The sequence below is a fragment of the Coloeus monedula genome, assembly GCF_965178545.1.
Source record: "Coloeus monedula genome assembly, chromosome: 6".
In the NCBI taxonomy this organism is placed as follows: Eukaryota; Metazoa; Chordata; class Aves; order Passeriformes; family Corvidae; genus Coloeus; species Coloeus monedula.
Genome location: NC_138786.1, coordinates 44636836 through 44660965, shown reverse-complemented (window position 1 = coordinate 44660965; position 24130 = coordinate 44636836). Strand labels below are relative to the sequence as shown.

At 40.2% G+C, this 24130-nt stretch overlaps 1 protein-coding gene across 1 annotated transcript in view; it reads left to right on the top strand.

Annotated features, from left to right (window-relative positions):
- Window positions 1-6425: 6425 nt before the first annotated feature.
- SEL1L (SEL1L adaptor subunit of SYVN1 ubiquitin ligase) overlaps window positions 6426-24130 on the top strand; it is a 36422-nt gene continuing 18717 nt past the window's right edge. The window contains exons 1-11 of the mRNA XM_082284490.1: window positions 6426-6580; window positions 13525-13562; window positions 13912-14134; window positions 17624-17791; window positions 18382-18487; window positions 20196-20358; window positions 21859-21912; window positions 21991-22050; window positions 22667-22748; window positions 23060-23214; window positions 23974-24030. Coding sequence (XP_082140616.1) covers window positions 6487-6580; window positions 13525-13562; window positions 13912-14134; window positions 17624-17791; window positions 18382-18487; window positions 20196-20358; window positions 21859-21912; window positions 21991-22050; window positions 22667-22748; window positions 23060-23214; window positions 23974-24030 — 1200 coding nt within the window. The 5' untranslated portion in view covers window positions 6426-6486. The remainder of the gene's footprint in view (window positions 6581-13524; window positions 13563-13911; window positions 14135-17623; window positions 17792-18381; window positions 18488-20195; window positions 20359-21858; window positions 21913-21990; window positions 22051-22666; window positions 22749-23059; window positions 23215-23973; window positions 24031-24130) is intronic.

Genomic DNA, 24130 nt, shown 5'->3' with positions numbered 1-24130 from the left:
CACAAAGATGATGATGAGTCTGGAGCATCTCTCCTGTGAGGAGAGACTGCAGGACATGGGCCGGTTTAGTCTGCAGAAGAGAAGACTGAGAAGGTATCTCATTAATGCATGTAAATATCTCAAACATGGGTGTCAAGAGGATGGTGCCAGACTCTTTTCAGTGATGCCCAGCGACAGGACAAGGCGCAATGGCCAAACACAGGAAGTTCCACCTCATCATGAGGAAGAACATTTTTACAATGAGTGTGGCAGAGTACTGGCACAGGCTGCCCAAGGAGGTTGCCAAGTCTCCCTCTCTGGAGACATTCAAAACCCACCTGGACAAGTTCCTGTGTCACGTGTCCTAGGTGACCCTGCCTTGGCAGGTGGATTGGGCTAGATGATCTCCAGAGGTCCCTTCCAACCCTAACAATTCTGTGATTCTGTTCAGCAGTACAGAAAGGGAACAGACCATCACTTGCAATTTCCAATTACAGACACTTAACAGACTGCTTCTTCTTTTCTTCATTTTGTCCAATTTCTAAAAATTAGGGACTAGAATACAATTCTACTGATTTTACACAGCCTTAAAACAGTAATTTAAACTTTTTTAAAGTTACAAATACTACGTTTTCACCAGACTTGTACACAGGTCAGCCTGATGTCACTATACTTTATCTCCAGAGTAGGCTTGCATTTGTTATGCTGTAACGCCTGCAAACTCATTTGTGTTTGCTATTCATTGTCATCTAAAGACAGGACATTGAGCACGCAGACAACTGGGTAACATTAGTTTTAGTGCAAACACACCAACTGCTCTTGCTGGAGAGTTCCCACACTAGGCAGCGAGCTGATGTTCTCAGCACAATTTGTACCCATAAGAAATCTATACAAGCAACTTACTCATGCCTCTGGGACTCTAACATTACAATTGTGGTAAGCATGTAATACTCAGGTGTCATTAAATCCTGTAGGAAATCTCACTGAAGATAACTGGAGCTCTTCCGTTGAGAAAATGAACAGGAAAAAAAGCAAGTTATAGCAGTAATTCAATAACAGAGGTAAAATCAGAACCAATACAAAAAGCAGCATGATTCCAGGATCTTAAATAAACAAGAGTATTTTTCCTCTATGCCACTGTAAGAGTACATAGACTGTAAGAGCATCTGGTTCATTAAGCTCTCCAGTTAAGGACCATTCAGTGTAATAGAAGTAACGAGTAACAAGGAAAGCAATAAAGCAAACATACACACAAACATTAATGAGCAGGTAATAAGGTAGACAAAGACCAGAACTCTTCAGTCACTGATTGATGGGCTGTTAAAAGGAACTACTCAGACATAGGCAAGGGCAAGGGGGAGGGGGGAGCAAAGGAGGGAACAGAGTAGGAATCAAGACTTCATGAGTATGATGGCATATTTGAAAGTCTTTGTGCGAGTGTACCAAAACCATGGAAAAGTTGAAAGAATGTGTGGGGGTTACGTAAACATTATAGATTCTTTATGGGAAGTGAAAACAGTAAGGAAAGATAGAGATATGAGTGGATAGTAGAGGAAAAACATAGGATACTTGTCTGAGCCACATGATCAACGTGATCAACACATGATAAACATATGATCAACACAGTGTATCCTTTCTTCTTAATAAATTCTGTTACTGCCTTTTTAATCTCACTCTGTTCTACATGAGTGGGACAATGCCCAATTGCCAGCAGCTGGAGAACATACCACGGGTTCACCAGGTTGTAGATCCATACAAGAATGTAATTGAGATCTGAGTGCTAGCAACAGGGGAAGGGATCATTCGCCATCGGGAATAGCATGTGTGTTGCTAGGGTCTAAACGCCAGCAACTGTGGCTCACAGGGCCCACATGTTTAAGGGCCAGCAGTTGGAGACACCAGACTGTTTATATTTCCCTAGGGAATTTAATTGTGCATACACATGTGTGCATGCACATTCATGTGTACACATACATATACTTTGCTAGCCAACCTTAAGCTGGACTAGCCATGAAGTAGAAGATCTGTATCTGGAAAGACTCCAGCTCTGAGCCAGCAGCTAGGTAAGGGACAGAGTGTGTGTGCGTGGACATTGGATCACCACCCAGTGAGAAGCCAGTATCTGAGGGATGCATGAGAAAGTGTGCTTGTGAGAACAGCACATGAGTGTGTGCATCTGTTCTGCTGTTGAAGATCTAGCCAGACTCTCCTGGTAAGCAGGGGAGGCCCCACATAATGGGTGAGGGCCACGAGTCTAGGCATGGATACTAGAGCCCACACTGATACTAGAGAGATCTGTTAATGCTGGTATATTTGGGAAGCTAGAAAGCAAGGGCTGATGTTTTCACTAATGAGCTTCAGCCCTAACCATTTGGAGAGGAGAAACAGGCCTGGGCAATCTGCATTTCTGTTTATGTGAATGCTGGTAGTTCACAGTGTTGCCTAACCTCTGCAGCTTGTTACTGGTCTAGACTGGGTGACAGCTCTTCAAGCTACATCCTTCTTGTTCGTCTTGACCGGAGTCTTCACAAAAGCCTTGCAAACAACTTCTTTTCCAACATACACTGCAAGAGACTTCTTTCCTCTCTCCATCACTGCTTCTCTCTCCCTCACTCCCTGTTACTGGGCACTTGATTTTACAGAGCAGGTGATATTAACCATAGCAATTTTCACCTTTTCTCCCTTAGCTTGCTTAAATAACACCTGTATTGTGTCTCTTAGTTTGCATATAGGCCTTGCTAGAATCATAACCCTCCAACTGCCATGAACACTGAAGATATAAGAGTATTATTCTCCTTGTAATTGTTTCCTCAGAAATTAGCATCCAAAAGCTTTAAAAACACATATTAAAATAAAGTTTTTTTAAAAATCATTTAAAAACTATGAAAATTAGTGTGCCTAAAACTATACATTTTGTACACTAATTTTAAAAAGAAAGAAATAATATATCTTTTTGTCAGAAAAATCTGTCACAAAGCCAATGTATTTTAGGACAGAAATCTTCCCTGAGAGGCGTCTCAAGCTTTCTCCTTTTAATTTCTCTAAAGCAAGCTGAAAAAGCTTTATGAGAACATTCTGCAAGGGCAACTCTCGGGAAATTGCTCTTCAAAATCTACCAAGCTTCATACATCTCCCACCTGTGCAGTTTTCATTTAAAAAATACAAGAAAGTTTCTACAATCAAAGTAAAAAGTAATATTGGTACAACACAGATAGTTGTATGATCAAACTACAGAGACAGAAGACAAGAAAAAGGGTATGAGAAATAATCATAAAAAATGTGTATCACTAAAGTACTCCAAACTTAACTCCCACACTTCCATTCTCCTAGCTAGAGAACATCTAGAATTACATCATGCCAGACCAGCTAGGCAGCACTTATCAGGTGAAATTTAAAAATCTCTTGAAAATTTAGATCAGATAATAGTTTGAGAAAACATACCTATGAGTACCTAAAACACAAAGGATGCAATTTAAGCCCTTACCATTTGTCTGGTCATTTGGACTGCTGCATAGAAGACCATGACATTTTGGCATAGAATAGAGAGGAAGAACACTGCAAAAATACCTAAGCTTCCATTTAAAGCTTCAGAGAAAAAAATACAAAACGGGCTAAGAAAATTAATGGGAATTTTATGGCTGCTGCACACATAGATGGAACCACAGTAATAAAATTACAGTATATACTAAATTAATCAGAACTAACTCAGTCTGCAACATCTAATTTTTTTGTTTGGAAGGTTATTAATTAATTCAGAAAAACAAAATCTGTTTCCCCCATTATATTTTTCCTCTTGTTCCTTCAGTTCACTTAACCCCACACACAGAGCTTTTGTTGTAGAATAAATTTGGTTAGAAGTGATCTCCAGAGGTCATCTTGTTCAACCCCTGCTTGCAGGAAGGCTGATTGGGTCAAGTTGAGGAGAGATTTGTTCAATGAAGTCTTGAACAACTTATGGGCTGGGAGTACCATAAGTGCTCCAGGCAGCTGTGACAGATTGACCCTGGCTCATCACCAGGTGACCACCAAAGCCTCCCCTCCTCAGCTGGACAGAGGAGAGAAAATATAAGGAAGGGCCTGAGGGTCAAGATGAGGACATAGAGAGATCACTCACCAATTATTGTCAGACTGTCAGGGCAAAACACACTTGACTTGGGAAAATTAATTATGAATCAAATCAGAGTAGGGCAATGTGAAATATAACCAAATCCTAAAGACACATTCCCCCCCAGCCTCATCCTTCTTCCCAGGCTTTACTTGCAAATTCTCTCTCTCTCCCTCCTAGTGGTGCAGCAGGACAGGGAAAGGGGGTTATACTGAGTTCATCACTCGTGGTTTCTGCTGTTCCTTCTTCCTTACGGGCAGGACTCCTCCACTACCTCTGCTCCAGCATGGGCTCTGTCATATGGGAGACAGTCCTCCACAAACTTCTTCAACGTGACTCCTTCCCAGAAGCTGCCGTTCTTCACAAACTGCCCCAGTGTGGGTACCTTCCACAGAGTACGGTCAGTCCTTCAGGCACAGCCTGCTCCAATGTGGGTCCTCTACAGGGTCACAAGTCCTTCCAGAAAACCTGCTCCAACGTGGGCTCCTCTCCCCAGTGGGCCACAGGCCCTGCCAGGAGCCTTCTGCAAGCATGGACTTCCCACGGGGTCACAGACTCCTCCAGGCATCACCTGCTCTGGCGTGGGATCTCTGGCTCCTCCATCAACCTCCACGGGCTGCAGGGGAATCTCACCTCCCACACCTGGAGCACATCCTCCTCTCCTCTGCTGACACTGGTGCCCGCAGAGCTCTTTCTCTCACATACTTTGTCCCGCAGCCATTGCCATTGTGCAGTAACTTTTCCCCCTTCCCTAGAGGTGCCACAAGTGCCAATGACGGGCTCGGCCTCGGCCAGCGACAGGTCCTTCTCGGAGCCGGCTGGCATGGGCTCTGTAAGACAAGGGGGAAGCTTCTGGCAGCTTCTCACAGAAGCCAGCCCTGTAGCCCCCCATGGCTACCCCAGCCTGCCCCACCCACCCCTGCCCTCATGCCTTCTGGGCAGGCCCGAGCCATCTCCTGCGGTACGGCCGAGGCTCCGGGTCACCTCACGGCCCCTCCTGCTGCCTCGCAGGCTGACCCGGCCCGCTCCCCTGAGCGCTCTTACCGCTCACGCCGCTCCCCAAACGGGGCGGGCTCCCGTCCTCCGCCCCAGGCGGTGACATTCACAGGCACGTGGATTTATGCTTTTCCATTTACCAACACATAGGTTAAACTTAGGGCTGATCCGGGCACAGAGAAGCGCCCTGGTGAAAGCCCTTCAGACCTGTTCCGAAACGGCACTCCCATACCTGTGCAGCTTCGTGTTGTCAAACTGTTTAGCCATGTGTGCTGTTTAGCTGTACTGTAGCTAGAAAAAAATTGACTGGTACTTCAGTGTTCTCCTACTTGGAATCAGAACCACTCGTTAGTTCTATCCAAGGCGCTTACATGCTATTTAGACACCTCCCGGCTGCAGCAGTGCAGGCATTCCCTTGCCTGCAGACCCTGCCCCAGCAGGCAGAAAATCCCTCACCCAGCCCTGGCTGGGACTGCACTTGCCACAGCTTCTGCCACTGTGTCCCACGGGAGAAAGGCAGCCGGTGGTGGCCACTCTCGCCCTGCAGGGATCCCAGGTGTACCGCTGTAAGGCTGAGGTGGCTTGACACTATTGAGACAGTGTGAGAAAAACCCACTTTATAATCTAGCACAGCATTGTGTAACGGCGCAGTCCTGTGAGGCGGTGGCATTTACCACCTAGCCATGTTTCAGTCCACTAAAGGCTGAGTTGCTACTTCCCTTCCTCGTTTGCTTTTTAATTGACCCAATTCCTGTGAGAACCGAAGAGTTGTGTCCCTCAGCGCTCAACCCCTTTCCAGAACTGATGCCTTTCTGAAGATAAAGTTTTACTAAACGCTTTATGTTTCACATACTCCATCTGTGCTGGTTTAGACACAGTTAATTTACTGCTGCTCCCCATACTCCCAGTCAACGAAGCATACCCGGTTCCCGGGAATTCTGCGGTCTGGAAGGGGCGGGGCTGCGGGCGGTGACGCCACGCTCGCTCGCTGCGCCTTTCGGCGCGGGGAGTTATGGGTGACGTAGTCTCTGCCCCTCCGCGGGCCCCTGAAGGCACACGCTCCCAGGCGGCGCCGCGGCCCTCGCAAGGCTCTGTGGGTGCTGTAGGAACGGCGCACGAGCCAATGGATGGAGCCGCTTCGGAAGGAAGCGCTCGCGCAGAGGCTCTGGCTGGCACACGTGAGGCGCTATTTGCGAACGGGAGGGCGTGGCGGGCGAGCCAGGCCTCCGCCGAGCCAATCGGAGCGGGCCATGTAGCGCAAGCCGTTCCCCGGGGTTGCGTGTGCTGCTGCCAGCGGCCCGTAGTCGGCCGTCAGCGCGGCAGTCGATTGGTGGCGGCGGCGCGGCGGGCGGGGCGAGGGAGCCGGAGTCGGGGGCGCTCGGTGCGGCCCCTCAGAGCCCAGCGGGATGGGGCGGTGGGCGCTCTGGCTGGCTTTGGTGCTGTGCCTGGCCGCGTTCTGGGCCGGAGCGCTTCCCGCGGCCGGAGCGCTTCCCGCGGCCGGTGAGTACTGCGGCCCCGCCTCCCTACGCCCCCCTGGGCCCGAGCGCTGCGGCGGCATCGCCCCCCGGGGCCTGCGGCGGGGGAGGAGGGCGCCGAGGTATCTCTGCGAGTCCTGGCGCCTGTAGCGAGGCACGGAGGCGGTGAGAGCGGGGGAGGCGACCCGGTGCTCTCGCTGGGGCTTTGGGGTGCGTGGGGGCAGCGCCGACCTCGCCGGGGCGCTGAGGCGGCGGAGCGGAGGGGAGGCCGGGAGCGGGGCTCCTGTCAGCTGCTTGAGCTTTGCCTCACCGAGGCTGCTCCGTAGGCCTGATAGGGGAGGACACATTGCTCAGTGCGGTGCCTACCTTTAAACAGCTCGTTAGGAGCCCACTTTGGATTGCTTGCACCGCTTAAAAGCGAAGTGAGGCGTTTTTTCTCCCTAGAACGGATTTTCTCCCCGAGGCCCTGATAATGCTGCTTTCAGCCTTATCAGAATGGCTTTCTCATCTCGATATATAGAGAATACTTATGCATCCTGCATTAGGTCCCCATGCTTTTTTCCTATCCCTGTTTTGTTGTTATGCATTTCGGGGTTTGTGTGCTTCTCATATGTTGTCATCTACTTCCTTTCCTGGGGTTTCTACCTCCCACATCCTTCTTTCCACCATGGCCTGGTGGGGGGGGATGTGCAATGTATTTATTTATAAAGCGAGAAGCCACTACCTTAACGACAGCCATATGCGATGCTACTGGGGATTTGCTTTTACACTATTTCAGGAAAGTAACTAGACGTTTTCAGTATCGGTAAGTTCAGTAGTTTGGGGGTCATTTTTCTATATGAAGTAGGAAGTTGAAATTTAAAGTAATATTACTTAAATTTAAAGTAATATTACTTTACTTCAGATTATATGAGCTCTGTAGGTCACTTTATAAGCCAGCAGGCCACTTTCCAAGTTACAGAAAAGATACATGCAATTTCTGTTAAACCACAGAGATGTAGCCAAGCTTTTGAATTATGTGCTCTCATTTATAGTGTGTATAAAGAAAAAGCTAAGGTGAGATGAGGCTGTGAATGTCAGATGAATCATCTGTTGTATACATGGAAGTTAGGTGACAAGGGCTGGTCAAGTGTGCTGCAGTGGCTGTACTACCACACAGCTCTTCTGTCTTGACTGTTTGTCCACTATCACAAAATTATTTGTGAGTATGAAGTTCTGGTAGTTTAATTCAGCCTGTATAAACAATATGCTTAGAGTTGATTGAACTAATACATTTAGCAAGCTGAAGAAAGCACAGTACATGAATGTAGGTGTAGGAGCTGTTTACAAATTTAAATTGCTACTGTGATGCCAAGCTGTTCATTGATATCCACAACTAATTAGGAGAGGGTGTTCTGAGTCCATCTTTGGCAGAAATCTATGAGAGGAATACCTTTCTTGCTCCAGTTTTTGACAAGAATCATTCTGAAAGAAAGTTGTCCTCACTTCATGCTTTGATTTCCCACAGTATGTCTTTCTGTAGGAGAGACTGGTATAAACCTTGGGACTGTGTATTAAATGCTTCCTTGAATGCTTATTTGTTTCTAATGTGTGGTCTGGAAACAGTAATCTGGGAGGGGTTTTAAGAAGAATGAGTAAAAATGGTTCAAGTTTTACATTTCCTGACTTTAGGAGGAGTTTTTAGTGAGGATATTTTTTTAGTAGTGGGTATTTTAAATATGTATTAGTTTAAATCAATTTATTGAAAACTTGAGGTGAATACGAGAAAATTCAGGCCTAAAGAAATGGGCACTGTATTTTTTCTAAACATATGATATTACTGCAGATTATGAAGGAGTTTAAAATTGGGACTGGGGAAAGATATTAAGAAGCATTTCCAAAATCAGCTAAAAAATGCTAAGCGTGTGTGTGTTCTCCAGACAAAACTGGCTGTCTTCTGCTCGTCGCAGCAGTGATGGCCTTCCCCTGTTGATCACTCATTGAGAACATTGAAAAAATCCCTTTAATTTTTTTTTTTTGTGATTGCCAGTATTGTTTCCTCTTGTTCACAGACTAAGAGGTAGAAATGTTCTCATTCTGCTTGAAGAGAGTAAGTGATGCTTCCTCTGACTATCCTACATGTTCCATGGCTAACTTCAGCATTTACCTGTAGGGAACCTCAGAACCTATTCTTCCGTAAGACAGAGCTCAGTGGTTTTCCCTGACCTTTCTGGTTTTACTTAACTGACTGAAAAACATTCCCTAAACTATTTACCTTGTTGCTTGATTGGGAATCTCAGTTCCTGCCGAGGAACTGCTGGAGAGTAAGTTCTGTAACTAGGTAGCCAGCAGTTGCAAGGACACTGGAAAAAAGTTTTTTATTCAGGATGAGGCTTGACCTATATCTCAATCTTCTAGTTGCACTAAAATGACTATGCTGCACAGATCGTAGCTGGGAACAATTTACTTGCTGCCAAGGATACTTTGGAACTATTCTTGCTGAGTAGGTGCCACTTAAGGATTTTACTTAACTCACTGCATGTTTTAAAACTTTGTGTAATGGGAATAGTATCTATGCTATCGAGTCTGTTTCTGTGCTGAATATAACAGTCAAAAATTGATGAAAAGCAGTCTCAGGTATTTTTTTTCTTAAGATTTCCTTTTTTCCTGCAAGAACTGGATAAACAGAGTTTGCATTCCTTTTCAATGTCTATCTAGTTAATTGCGCAAAAGCAACATTGAAAGAAATTGCCAAAAATACCACAGAAAATCTCTCAAGGATGCTCTAAAGCAGTCACTGCCAAACCATTTCTGTTCATGCACCTCTCTCCATAGAAAGATTTTTGAGCATGCATTTTACATGTATTTTTTGTAAGTTAAACATTGATGTATTCTGGTCCTAACATATGTACATCATAAAGCATGCACAAAAACACAAATGAAAAAATAATGAAACAAAGGTGGAATGACCACAGTATTAAGAAAAGTTTTATGTATTGACAGTATGAAAGGTATTTTGTTCCTGCAGCCCCTGCACGTTGTCTGACATACTCCCTGAGGTGTGCACGCTCCACGTGGGAGATCCCTGCTCTCAGCAGAATCCCACTAGTTGCTTTGTTGTCATAGTGTTTGAGCCTTGAAGAGCTTGGCAAAAACTAGAAGGAAACTGACTACAGTAATCAGTTAGGGATTCATCAGCACTGTGGGAGACTGTTTCGCTTTCTGAATTTTTTGGCTACTTCCTGGCTGGGAGTGATCATTTTAACATTGAAACTAGTGGTATTTTTTCTCTGGTAGTAGCAGCCCTTTAGCTTTATGGGATGTCAGTTGATCTTCTAATACAGCAAAACTTTGGAACTGTTGAACTCACTCAAGCTAATGATGTTATTGCTGAATCACACTGCATAGCTCTTTTGGTTTCTACCCTTCTCTCCTTAGTGCTCTCTTGAAAACAGTAATTCTCACAAAATGGTGGGATCTTTTTCTCTAACATAGGCTGCCAGAGTACTTTTGCTATATTTACGTAGCATGCTTGAACACTGGCCTTTCTGATTGAGGAAAAATGAGTACTTTTTAAAGCTGATTTTAATTATACATGAAGTGGCGGATGGTTGAAATAAGATTTTAGCTCTGTGAAGTGCTTTAGAGTCCTAGCTGGGCATGGGAGCACCCAGCAATGTCTACATCTCAGCACTGTTTGTAAGTGAAGTATTCTGTACAATGTTGTCAGCTGCCCACTTAAGCCACAAGTATTTTTGCCTACCTTTTCCTTTTAATATATCATTGCATCTCCCTAACTTGTTTAACAGATGTTGAGATTAATTTCCACTTGGCCCTCTTAGAAGAGGTTTATAGAATTAGACAGCCTTGGTAACAGATCCAAATAATAAAAAAAAAAAAGTAAGTTACTCTTTTTTATTGAAGTGTGGAAAAACAAGCTAAACTATCAGCTTTAATCTCTGAAGCAGGTGCACAAACATAACATCTGTGACTTTGTTCAATAGCTCAGCCTTGACTAATAAACTGTTCTTAGGCCCAACTGTGACCTTCCACAGACTTTTCATTAACACTTTCAGAACAGTTTTTTTAACTGTTTCAGAGATATAAGTAGTGGGTGCATATTGGTCAGCAGTTCCATGAAACAACAAGGCTGTAAGTTATCCCTCTTCTAGTCACACTATTCATTACCACTGCAACCTCATCTGCCTACCTTAGAAAGTAGTCTCAGAGCTAAGAGAAGTTAAATTAATATTTTGGTTTTGCTTTAGTGCATTTTGGAACCACTGTTTGAAAACAATTGTTCGAGTACAACTTCTCAGTACAAAGCTGGTTCCTTCACAGAGAATTTAAATGATGCAATAGAAATGAAAGAGGTTTATTTACTTTCAAGGAGGAAGAGCAAATACTTTGTGAGCTCTAACTTATGTTGCTCAGGTGTCTCTTGCCTTTCAATTTAGTAAACCTTCTGCTTTGCATATGAAGTTACAGTAAAACTGTCCTTTCATATGTGTGCGCAGATAGTATAACCTATTTATATTTGGTCTTGTGTGGTCTTTTGATATAAAGTCAACTTGCCACAGATTGAAATCAGTTAGGGAAGCCTTTACCGAAATATTAGAAAGCTCTAGAGCTGTCAGGCATATAGGCTGGTTTTGTGCAGACAAAAACAATCACCTTGGCTGGTGTAGCTGTTCAAAAAAAATAAACATAATGTTTCCTACTGTAATAGAAGGTACTTTATAAGTGCTCTGTGTATATTACAAGGAGCATACAAGCTACTGGGTAGGTTACCCTGTCTTAGTTTTCCCACTCTCCAGAAGCATGTCTGGATGTCCTGACAAGTTCTGAAGTTTAAAGCTGGTGTGTGGTCTTAGGTCAAAATTATTTAGGATAATAGAATGTAATATGTGGGAAATGTGGTAAATTCCAACTTCTTTTGTAGTTTGAATATAGAAACACCAGCAAGTAACCTAAATGTATGTGTACTTTTACTGAATTTAAAGACCAATTGTCATGTCATGATCTGGAGTGTCGAAGTTCAGTGGTAGAAGTTCTTTTGACTTACTACAATCACCCTTATCTGTTAGATTCCTCAAGCTGCTAAGCCCCGAGGTCTCTGCCAAAAATGCAGCTACCCTTGTTTATTCCTTATGCATCATAATGGTTTTTTTCCAAATTGGTGTTTGTTCTTATGTTGTCTTGGTTGCTCCTTGCAGGGTCTGTTTCATCTGGAGTGCTCTTTGCTGTCTCCACAAGTTTTTCTGAAGTTGTCTACACATTTTCGTGTTTGGACCTGTAGAGTACAGCTGTTTACCCACATCAACTGTTCTAGATCCTTTTTAATTCCATGTCTGTTGGCAGTCAAACTCTTTGAGCTTTACATCCTCTTCACCGTCCTCAACAGGCTGTTATTTATATGTCTCAGTTATACTCTCAATCATCTTATTACCATAGTTTTGCAGCTTCACTTTTAAGTCTCAGCATTTTTTCTTAATTTCTATTATGCTGTTACAGCTTAAGGTTGAATTCTCCATCATCTTTGTACTTGTTCCAATCAAAAGTTACATTTCAAGTAACAATATGGCATCTAGATTCCAGAAAGTGATTTCCAAGATAAAGCCTTTCATTGCAAGGGTTATGGTAGTAGGCTTCAAAACATGAACTGATGAAGTGTCATGTTTGGAATTTGTCGTTCAGAGATGGTTTATCTCTGCTAAGTCACATTACTTGCATGAGAATGAAAATTATGCAAGTTTTGTTTGCTGCTAAATGCTTACAGGAGTCAGCAGAGTTCTATAAAACTGTTGAAGTGTTTGTGCAGATAGTTTTTCATAGCTAACTGTAACATATGAAATGTATCTCATGGACGGGGCATTAACTTCTATGAGTTTAGACACTTTTTCTAGTCACAGTGCAGGCCTCCAGACTGTCATTGCTTTGCCACTGGTACAGGGCATTATGCACCTCAGAGCCTCAGAAAGAGGGATTTCTAAATGTGGGAGGAGTTAGTGGCAGCTTTGCTAAGTGGTCTGTTTATGGTTTGAGCTTTTATTTCAATGTAAGTGAGTTGTGTACCAGAGAGAGGGAGGCCTGTAGCATTTTCTTTCAAATGTAGGGGGGTTTGCTGAAATGAGGTGGTAACTGTCAACAGTCACATCTCAGTGATGCTAATTTTAGAGGCTTCCCATCAAAATGATAGCACAGACCAAGTTGTTTGAAGCACAGTGAGTAGCCCATTTTAGTTAAAGGAACAAAACAGTTGTTGCAGAAACAATTCTGAAAAACAATGGTAAAGCTGTCATAAATAAGCTTTTCTGATTATCCTTGCCTTTTCACTTGTGTTCTTTTAGATGTCTGCCTGTTAGCCTTTCTTTTTTACAATTTCTTCTCTTTCCAGTCTTTCTAATCAAATATCATATAGCTTTTAGACAAAAAAGATGACAGTTAAACAAGACTTGCATCTCTTGAAGAGTATCTTAAAGACAAAATTCCTCACAATTTTGAAGAGAAACCGCTGTTCAAAGGTTTGAATATGCTGGTCAGGTGGAATGAATTGGCATTCTATAAAAGACAATGTTTAATTACAAGTATGGGGGTGTTAATATAACTTTCTGGTCACAACTGAAGCTGTTCATACTAAAGCTGATTAGGTGACTAAAAACCTTATGTTCCACAGACCTTTTTCACTTGATGCACACGTTTTTAAGTAGTTTAATTGGACTGGAACCATTCAGACTGTGATTTGGGTTTAGAAAAACCACACTTTTTTTCACTATGGAACGCACAGTTGTGTTTGCATAATTTAAGAGGATCACCTGTGAAACATTTGATTTCTCCTCATCACACTAATAAGGTTTTTCTGAAGTGCATTAGTTGACTTAGTACACTAGAATATTTCAGTACCACAGTACAATATTGTGACTAAAAGTTTTATTTTTGAGATAGTTACTCATGGAAAAGCATTTTACTGACTTACATTGTATCTTCTAGATGAAGAAGGAAATCAAGATGAATCACTGGAGTCAAAGGTGAGCAGATAAGTTTCTAGTCATTCTCTTTTACCTGTGGAGTGAGAGCAAAGGTCTGAAATTCAGAACAATAATTTGATTTTAGGTTTTAAGCTTTTCTGTAGCTCTTGCTGTCTCATTAATTTCTTCTGTGCATCAGAGAAATTAATATGGTGTTACAAGTTTGAAACATTTGTTTTCAGACCTGAAAGGGATAGAGGCAATGAGAGCTGATAGAGGTAGCTTAGCTTACTTTTGATTCTGTTTAAGTTAATTAACCATATCTGTTAAGAAGTTTATAAATGAGTGTTTAGCCAGCTGCTGCTTCTCAATTTCTAATCTTCTAAATTATGTGGCTGCTTTCCTTCAGACTTTGTCTGCGGAGGACCAGGTAAAGGATCATTCTGCAGGAACTCGGGTGGTAGCAGGTCAGATCTTCCTTGAATCTGGGAAATCAGACTCTCAATCAGAGAATGACGAGAACTTTCACAGTCGAGAAGAGGAAAAAGAGAATTCACTGGAAGAGTTAAACTCTCTAGAAATGTCAAATCTGTTAAATAAGGATTTGGAAGAAGCAGGAATACAGAGTCCAGGTAACTGCTCACAGACTTTTGAGCAAGTGACAACAAGGATGCATCTGAGTAACTCCAGCATGTGGGGAACACAAACAGTAATTTTGAACATATGGAATAACTAGTGTCTTAACGTTTCTGTAATGGAATGGTAATTTCTCCCTTTTTCTTTAGAAAGTAGCATCAAAATGTATTGGAATTGAAATCTTGAGTAGTTCTTTTCAGATGCATTTGAAAGAATTTTTCATTTTTCTTATTGTTTCCATCTTGCTGGAAGGCTTTAACTATCAAATAAAGAAAGCCCTGATTTCTTCAAATAGAAGTCAAGTACAGATCCTGTGCTCCGTGTATGTACACCGGCAATACAGAGAGAAATTTACATCAGTCTTTTTCAATCCCCTGACTGTTTGCCTGGTGAGTCAGTTGACAGAAAAGGAATAAATAATAATCTAAAGACAAGCTTCCTAGAACAGCACTGGGAGTCTCGGCAGCATCTAAATTGCATGTAAACTTCATGAAGTTTTTAAATATAGGTAAAACCTTATGTCATGGGCCTTAATTCCCAGGAAATTCTAATGTGGCATTTTTACCACATAATTTCATGATTTTTTGATTTGTAGTTAGTAGTAGATAACTAGATGGCACAGTTGAGTACCTTAACCTACGCAGCAGACTTTTCACTTGTCCATGAAAACGAAATCTTCAATATTACTGAAAATACAGTTACGTGGCACTAATGGTATTTGTCTTCTCGACTCAGATTGAAATGTCAAAAGAAAGCAGGAGCTACTAAATGAGCTCAGTAATGTACTGACTGTTTTCTAATAAGCTGTTTCCTTATTAGAGCAGAACTAGTATCAGTTTGTGAAAACTCAGTAATAGGCTTAACAATTGCTTTTGATGCTGTGTTGTACAGGAAAAAGGTATATAAAATCCACTAAATATCTTTCTGCCACAAAACAGTGAGCTAAGCACCATATTTAGTCAGTGCAGTCTATTTCAAAAGTAAATTTTAAGGTACTTTTAATCTCATACAAAAATATATCCAGATGACTGGCTTCTTGGCAGCTAAGATTTTTAACTATACCTATCAACGTACTGCAAGTGACTTTCAAAAACCATAAATTTAAGTCTTGCACAGTTCTTGGAACATCTTATGAATTAAATAAGCAATGTGAATGGAGGGATTTTTCATTAAAAAAAGCAATTCTGAAAGGAAAGTACTTGTTTTCTGTCAGGAGAAAACAGCGCTAAAAGACAGCTTTACTGACAAACTCTTCAGGTGAGCATCTGTCTGAGGTACAGATGTTACACCCCCAGATAAGCTACTGGTGACAGAGCTGCATTAAGGGACATTAAAGCTTTTCTAAAAACAGTTTAGCTACTGTGTATGGTCATGTGACTGTGTGGGGAAAAAAGTATATTCTTCATGTTTCCATATATATTTTGTAGGATATGGATATTAAAAAATCAGTAATTTAGAATTAGTGCTAGTAAAGCTTTTAACTTTTTTAGAAAGTTGTCCTGCTCTCTTCTGATGAGTGAGGAGACTATGTGTAAGGAAAATGGTGTTTTTTTAGTTACTGCTATTTTGTGTTCTAGGGTTTTATTAAAGTTCCATACTAAAAATTTTTGCTGAAAACTGCTCACAAGTTTATACAGAGCTGGTAATTCCTGTTGCATTCATTTTCCTGTTTGGAAGAATCTTACAGTAATACTGCCAATACTTATAAGTAATTTATATTTGGGCGTCCTGTGGCATAAAGTATGAAACGAGACATAAGTAAATTAGGACAAAATATAATGAAATACCACTTATTTTATTCAGAGATAGTAAAGAAGTAAATTGCTTCTGGAGCACTTGGTTTGACAAAAGCTAATTTATCCTCTGGGTAAATTGTTTGCCTCACTTCGTATTTATGATTCTCTTACATAAATAACTGTGGTGAGCATTTTAACCTGTGATTGTCTTGCTGTGTTGCTCTTGGGGTTAGTCTTTGTTACTATCTGGGAGCAGAAACAGCATTATGGTTGAATTTAGAATTTTAAAAAGTGCAAAGGGGAGCATTGGGGCAGAGTTTCATAACTTTAGTATGCAGCTAAATCTCATGCAGAGCACTGCATAAAACTGCTTTCCACACTGGAGACAAGGTACAGAACAATACAAGTAAAACCTTGAGTTCTTGAGTAGTGTTAAAATCCCGGACCTGGAGCTTGTTCAAATTACAGTCATAAGAGGTCCCATAAGTTGTAGTTACATGAACCCTTAGCAGGAGTTTGTATACTACTCTGTAGTTAACAGATGTCTGAAACTATTCCAGGCTAGTTGCATCTTAACACATTATTTTTGAATGAAGTTACTGAAAATAACAGTTTTCCTCTTGTGATACAATTAACTTGGAGTGATGTGGTGAAACCTCTGCCAAGGCATCCAGTTATGGAGAGAAATTTGAACAGGTCCAGCTATACCTGAAGACTGTTCTTTTTGCTTCAGAAAATGAGCACGAAATATTTAAACTAGTATAGTCTTTAGGCCTTTCAATTATAGACCCTCAAAAAAAGAACTAGTTTTCCCTATAATTACAAAAATTACAAAGTTAACTTGAAAAAACTGTATAATTGACATTGTCAATTGCATGATTTTACAAATGTTTTCAAATGAAGATGAACCCAACTGTTGGATTTAGCTTAGTGAAAGAGGAAAACTTTCGTAAATGTCCAGTTGAAATAATCCCATCTTCAAAACCCAGAGAATTCTTAGTCTTCATAAAAGATTGATTTTATTTTAAAATATTGTGATATTGTAATCAGTAACCTTTGAAGTTCTAGTGCAGGAGAAATTATAAATTGTGCTGTTCAAAGCTATTTTGAATGCAACTAAATATACTGGCAAAATGAAATAATGCTTTTAATCTAAGTATTTCCAAGAGTAGAAAATTACCAGATTCATAGTGATGAGAATCTTTTCATCTACATCGTAGTGATTTCTCTTAAGTATTTTCATATAGTTGTATGTTCAAGTGTACTCCCTGCAGACATTCCAGTACTTTCAGAAGAGCATTTCGTGATGTGTGGTGCTCTGTCATGATTGTGTCCAACCCTGGTGCTAAAATGAATGTGCTCTGTAATGCACTTCAAGGGTGCATTACAAGGTCTTTTGCAGAGAAGAGAAAGTGCAAGGAAAGACTGTTTATTTTGGTAGGCCCTAATGTAACTGAGATTTGCCTTCTCCAATCAAAACAATAATTTCTTTGCTTAGAACTAAGAACATAAGGAACTACATACCTTCTGCTTCATTTCATAATTTAAACTAAGAACTATATTTTTCATGTGCTATTTAGAAAAACTGCTTTTTCAAGCTTTTGTAAATTAGAAATTTTACTGAAACTTGATTAATTGTAGCTCATAGAAATTAAAACCAACATAGGAGCACTTTTCTGTATGTTGTAATACATGATTTCAATTTGGGCATAAAGGAGAGTAGTCTAATTGCTGGGTGTGTACTTTCAGTTTTGACAGCTATTGGAGGCACTGCAGATGGTGAACCTTGCCACTTTCCGTTTTTGTTTATGGAGAAGGAATATGCAGAGTGCACTGCCGATGGGAGGGAAGATGGCAGGCTTTGGTGTGCAACAACCTATGATTACAAGAAAGATCAAAAGTGGGGCTTCTGTGAATGTAAGCAACCCTTTGTCTTGTTCTTGTACAAGGAATACTTTTTTAAGGTAGTATTTTCGGTCCTCTTAACACTCCTTATTTCAGGTTGTAGAAGTCCCTGGCCACTTTATACCATGATAAACAAGTAGTTACGAAGGCAAAGTTTTCATGATGGAAGAAGTTTTAATGCAAATGCCACTTCCCAGAGCTGATTAGGAAATCTTGCAGTGAAAGCATCTATAAAACTCTGTTCCTGAGGCTGTAGGAGGGTAGGGGTTTGACAGTTGCCCATTATACTTAATCATTTGTTGTACAAAAGCAACCCTTCTCTAGGAAATGTCCTTCTGAAGGAGGAACCTGCACGGCTTGCTTTTGAGCAATGAATGAAATGAATTTTATCAGCAAACTTGTACATGAGAGACATCCCACAAGAAGAAAGTATCTATTAATATATCCAACACATCCATTAGACAGCTTTTTGTAATCACTTTGTTTATTGGTCTTCAAAAACATGTTTCTGGCTGTATTTACCCTTTAGAACCAATAAGAATTTTGAGAGGATAGTCTTGAGTGGTATAATTGGAGCTCTTAATGTATATTTTTTTTTTTAGCTGAAGAGCAGTCTAATAAGAGAAGGCAGATGCAAGAAGCTGAGGATGTTTATCAGATTGGAATGAAAATTCTTAATGAAAGCAGTAAAAAGGCTCAGAAGAAAGTGTAAGTATACCTCATCCACCCCCACAGGAGAAGGATGATATGGCTGGTCACTCTCCTTTAACTCAAAAACAACTTGAATGAGCTGCCCTGAGATTTCAAGCTTTATTGGATTCAACATCAAACTATACAGTGATAGAAAATAAATAGTAAATTCAGGGTATTTAGAAAAATGTATGCCTGCATTCCTTTGAATGCAGTAAAAATTGTGTATGATTAATTTCTGAAGAGTGGGTGTCATCAAAACATTGACTTAATACAAGATGACGCTGCAGTTCTCTAGTCCCAGTTTTACATGGCAACTGCCCAGGAGAAAAAGTGAGAACATGATATGAGGTAATTGTCCTTTTTCAGATGTTTCTTACAGTCTGGTTCTCATTCCGCTTCAAAAACAATGTGGGGAAAATTGGCAATTCTTGTCCTGCTCTGTTTTATCTCCTGCTTTCTGATGGTTTTGGTCACCATAAAAATAGTATTAAACTTAAGCTCAACAAATCATTAAAATTCTGATAATGAATGTTGTTAGAAGGAAGAGGGTAATGCTTGTAGACAAAAACAGATAACAAGAAATTAGTGTACTATTCATTCTTGTCTCTACTTTCTCTTCTGTATGGATCCAATTACGGATTAAGTAGCTGTGGCTTTACCAGTATGATTTAGAATGGCTAGGTTAATTTAGATCTTACTCATGTTGATAACTTCTTAGTAAGTGGTGACTTCTGCCAACTAATATGTGAGGACTTACTACTATTTCAAATTTGTTTGTGGAAATAAAGGAGTGCATTTCTACTTTGTGTCAGAGAAAGTGAGGCACATCTAAAGTTGTCTGCACCTTGGCAAAGACAAAGGGAGACAATATCTGTTGGATTCTGAGTAGTATTTTTTAGTATAAAATAGTGTAAGAGTTGTAAAACAATATTAGGTGTTAGTTCTCTTGTACACCTTACACTTTCTTAGAAGATGAAGTTCTGTGAGGAATCATGTATGCCTCTGTCCTAAAGAACAAGGACAAGGCTGAGAGTAGAAAAGAGGAGAGGTAAATAAAAATCTTCGAGTGCTGTCAGAGATCTCTGAGAACAAGCTGAAGCAGGCATGTTTAAGGTTAAGGGGTTTTTAATTGCTGTGAAACCGGCTGTTGTGAAATTACTTTGAAGGGCTACCTTAAGTTCTGAGACTGAAACAGAAAGAGGAGCTTCCAGAGAGCCTCCTCATTGTTAGCATGACTTCATCACAAAATTGATCACGTATGCAGTTGTCTTGGGCCCAAAGCTTGGTGTTTTCACTGGAGTGGTTTTGTACTCAAATCAGAGAGACTCCATAGTCTTTTTCAGGCTGCTTCTTTCTAATGTGATCTACGAGACTGTTACGGGAGTGGTTCTACTGGATACCTAGCACAGAACTTAAAATTGTTGCTAGAATTTAAAATGTAGCATTTGACCTTAAATTTCTTGTATATGTTAGACGGGAGGAAATGCATACTGCTTTGCTTATGGAATAGAGTGAACATTAAAATTCAGCTTGTCCATTAACTAAATCATGAGTTGTTGCTTATGTTGATGATTTGAGGCTGGAAGAAATGACTGTAGGTAGATGCGCTTTTAGAAAATAAAGGCTAAAACAGAGAAACAAAACACCTCTCCAGAATCTTCAGGTTTATGAATGGAATCTGCTTCTTTGCTTCAAGTTGACAAAGAAACTGTTTTCTCTTAAGAGCGTATCAGTATCTTCTGAAAGCAGCTGACATGAATCATACCAAGGCCATGGAGAAAGTGTCTTATGCTTTGTTGTTTGGGGATTACTTGAAGCAGAACATCCAGTCATCAAAAGAACTATTTGAAAAACTAACAGAAGAAGGTTCTCCTAAAGGACAAATGGTATGTATATCCTTAGATTCTACAGGTGTTTCTGTAGGTTTACAAATTCTTTATAGATTGTACTTATTCTAAGGTGCTTTTTTAGATGGCTCCTGCACCCTCAAAGTAAACACAAACATATCTTCTCTTTGAGTTTTGAAAAAATGTTTAACTACTGGTAATATGGGATGGTGGTGGTCTTTTAATTTAATTTCTTTCCTGTTACATGACTGACTACATTAGATGTATAAGTCAAAAAACAGGTAGATACAGGTGACTGCAGCCGACAAACCTTCTGAAACTGTGTACTTTTTATGTGGTTTTTGTGCAATGTTGTGCCTTTTCATTTGCAATTTAATCTGAGATGGGCAGATATACACACCAATTTATAATCTAGGAAATAACTCCTAGGAATCTTGACAGCTATTTACTGGATTAGTAAATAGATTATTAGTAAATTAGATTATTACTGGATTGCTTTGTCCCTGTGCCTTTGAACATAGAATGGTTCATACTTACTGTTACAATGTGTCATAAAATATGGGTGGTTTTGATTTTAATGTCTCAGTATCTGCATATACTTATTGTTTAGTTCTCTCTTGTTTTGGAAGTGTCAGCTTCTTAAGGAACTATTAATTTTCTCTTATCTCTTTGGCTACCAGCTGTTCCCTGTTTAATGGTAGAATACGGATTTACCATAGAAAGCAGGAACATGTTTTCTATAGAGACTTTATCTCTCAATGATGACCTTGACTTTTATTGGTCTAGAGTTTCAATACTGTCTGCATGACATAATTTTTGTGTTTGCTTTCAGATTGCCTAGAATAGTGCTAGAGCACTGTGAAATATAGACGTCTTTATATATATATACTGTTTTCTGTGCTACTAGTTTCTGTTCTGAGCCACCAGCTGTAACAGGTGTGATAGGTAGAGCAATAACTATGTAAATCTTGAGAACAAAAATAACTTCTGGAAGAACCTCAGCCAAACAGCTCAGTGCATTCTGACTGTTTATAGTCACAGTTGCAACTATCCTGTGGCAGAACAGATGCAAAACTGTAAATTCACAGGATCTGTGAATCAAACAGTACAAGCCCTCTAGACAAGGCTGTGGTTCATGCATGTTTACACTGGTGTATGAGGCAAACTGGTACACAAATAACCTGACAGATACTGCTTGTCTTCAATTGGGATAATAAACTTTAAACTGGGATACTTTCACTCTTTAGGACCTTTGGATCTATACTTGACATTCAGGGAATTAGTAGTTTGTTCCTTGCGTTCGATTTCCTCATCTGAATTCTGATGAAACAGTAATTTGTTAGCATCCTAAACAACTGAGTAATTTAGAAACTTCATACTTTGAAAGGGGCAGGGAAGAACATAGATAGAGGCACTACCAAACTGAAGGTAGAGCTTGGCATACTCTTTGCATCTTTGAGTCTTTATGCCTATGTATTCCAGGAAAACTGATCCTTGATTTTTCAAAGGGTATGCTGACAAACTTTATTTTATTTCTAGGCTCTTGGATTTCTGTATGCGTCTGGCCTAGGAGTCAATTCTAGTCAAGCTAAGGTAATTTAGAAATTTCCAGTGTGTGCTCTTGTGTTTTCTCTTACGGCAGATGTTAAATAACCAATGATTTTGTTTTAGGCCCTGGTGTATTACACTTTTGGAGCTTTAGGAGGAAATCTGATCGCTCATATGATCCTGGTAAGTAAGATGGTTAATAACTTTAAATATGCAAGAGTGTTTGTGTACTCCTACATTTTCAGTGTTAAGATTTCCTTTCATATGAATACCCTGTCCAAATATTAGATCATTTTACATGCATTGGGTGGGCAGTAATACCTTCCCCATTATTCATTTTTAATGTAAGGATGAGTCTGCTCATTTTAAGCTATATGCCACTATGAATTTAGATGGACTATGTTTATATCTCTTGACTTAAATCAGAATTGTCAGACTTAACATTTTTGTAATCTAATGAGAACTATGAAAGAGATCTTTACAGAAGATGCTGTTTTAATCAGTACTGTGAGATTTAAGACCAAGTGTATATGTAAGTAAAAGGCTTTACATGTTCACCCTTAAGCATCATTCTGCTTATTTGCTTTTTCTTGAATAATATCCAAACTATTCTGGCCATGTTTAACCTTTAATAGTGTCCATCTTTTGCTTTTTTTGTAGCTACAATGGACTCGTGGCCTTTGTCCGGCCTATTGTCTCATCAAATCTTGCTCAAGTAATGTGAAAAAAGTTTGTAATGCAGCAAGCACTATGTTCTCAAGTAACTGATAGTCCCGTATTTTTATATTTCCCTTTCTAGGGTTACCGCTACTGGGCTGGGATAGGAGTCCTTCAGAGTTGTGAATCTGCTCTCACTCACTACCGACTTGTAGCTAATCATGGTAAAAACCTTTTACTAGGGTAGCATTCTTGACTTTGTGTACTGCAGTATCATCCAACTAGAAGATACTAAAGTACTCCTAACACTGATAGTATAAACAGAGAATTCCTGCTATTAAACAAGTTATCCATTTGGCTCTGAATCATTATATGCTATTTTTATCTCTATTGAAATGTCTTAGAGGGTGTCAAAGTAATTAATTCTCTCTTGAGTAACAGCTTGAAGCTCTGCAGACATCTGGTTTTACTAAGTTATGGTGTAACTTCTGTATTGAAAAAAACCGTGTGAAAATTTATCTCATCTGTTTTCCAGTTGCTAGTGACATTTCCTTGACTGGTGGCACAGTGGTTCAGCGAATTCGCTTAGCAGATGAAGTAGAAAATCCAGGAATGGCAAGTGGTATGTTAGAAGAAGACTTGATCCAGTATTACCAGTTTTTAGCAGAGAAAGGAGATGTACAGGCACAGGTAAGATTCACTTCCCCTGATGGCATTCAGACATTTTCAAGAATTACAGGAACAGCTTTATGAAATGCAGAAAGACATTGGAGCTTTAGTGTTCTCTTGATCCTGAATCAACCTGAATGCTATTTCCCCATTAGTTTTTATGTGAAGAGACTTAGATTTTAGTGTGTTTAAGGTAGAACTTGGACAGAAAATGCAAATGTTTTTTTAAAACAAGTCCATAACATTACAACTTAAGCAGCTTAGGAATGAGGTCTTGGCTTTCACTAGAAATCAGCCAGACTATTTCAAGGATAGCTTCAGATGTTGTGGAGGAAGGCTAGATAAAAAAACTGGCCTTGACAGGGGATTTCAATTTCTCACTGCTTCTGCTCTTGCATGACTTCTGCATGCTGCAGGCTGGACCTCTCCTACACACAGTGCAGGTGGGGAGGATGCTAATAGAGGCAAATAGTCACAATCCAACTTGGTCACGTATGACTTAAGACATAGGTAGGCAGGACTCAAATGAACTGTTGTTACTTTGCATCTAGGACAGTATCTCACTTCTATCTAGGATAAATTTCCCTTTAGGCTAGTGTGAAAAAGTAGGATTGTATTGTAGTTATTGAAACAAATCTGTGCCTTCAAACTTTGTGGCATCTTTTAACTCTGATACTGTCTGTCATTGTGCATGTAATTAGCTCACCTGTATCTGTATTGCTAGAAGAAGGAAGTCTTCAGGGAAAAGTGACTTTCTTGCAATGTAAAATTTATTTTTAGGTTGGCCTTGGACAGTTGCACTTGCATGGGGGAAGAGGAGTAGAGCAAAATCATCAGGTACCTTTTCTCTATAACTCTGACGCATATTACACTTGGCAGAGGGGGAGAAAGTATAACTGACAAAACAAGTGATGCAAAAGTGTGTAAGTGCCACTGT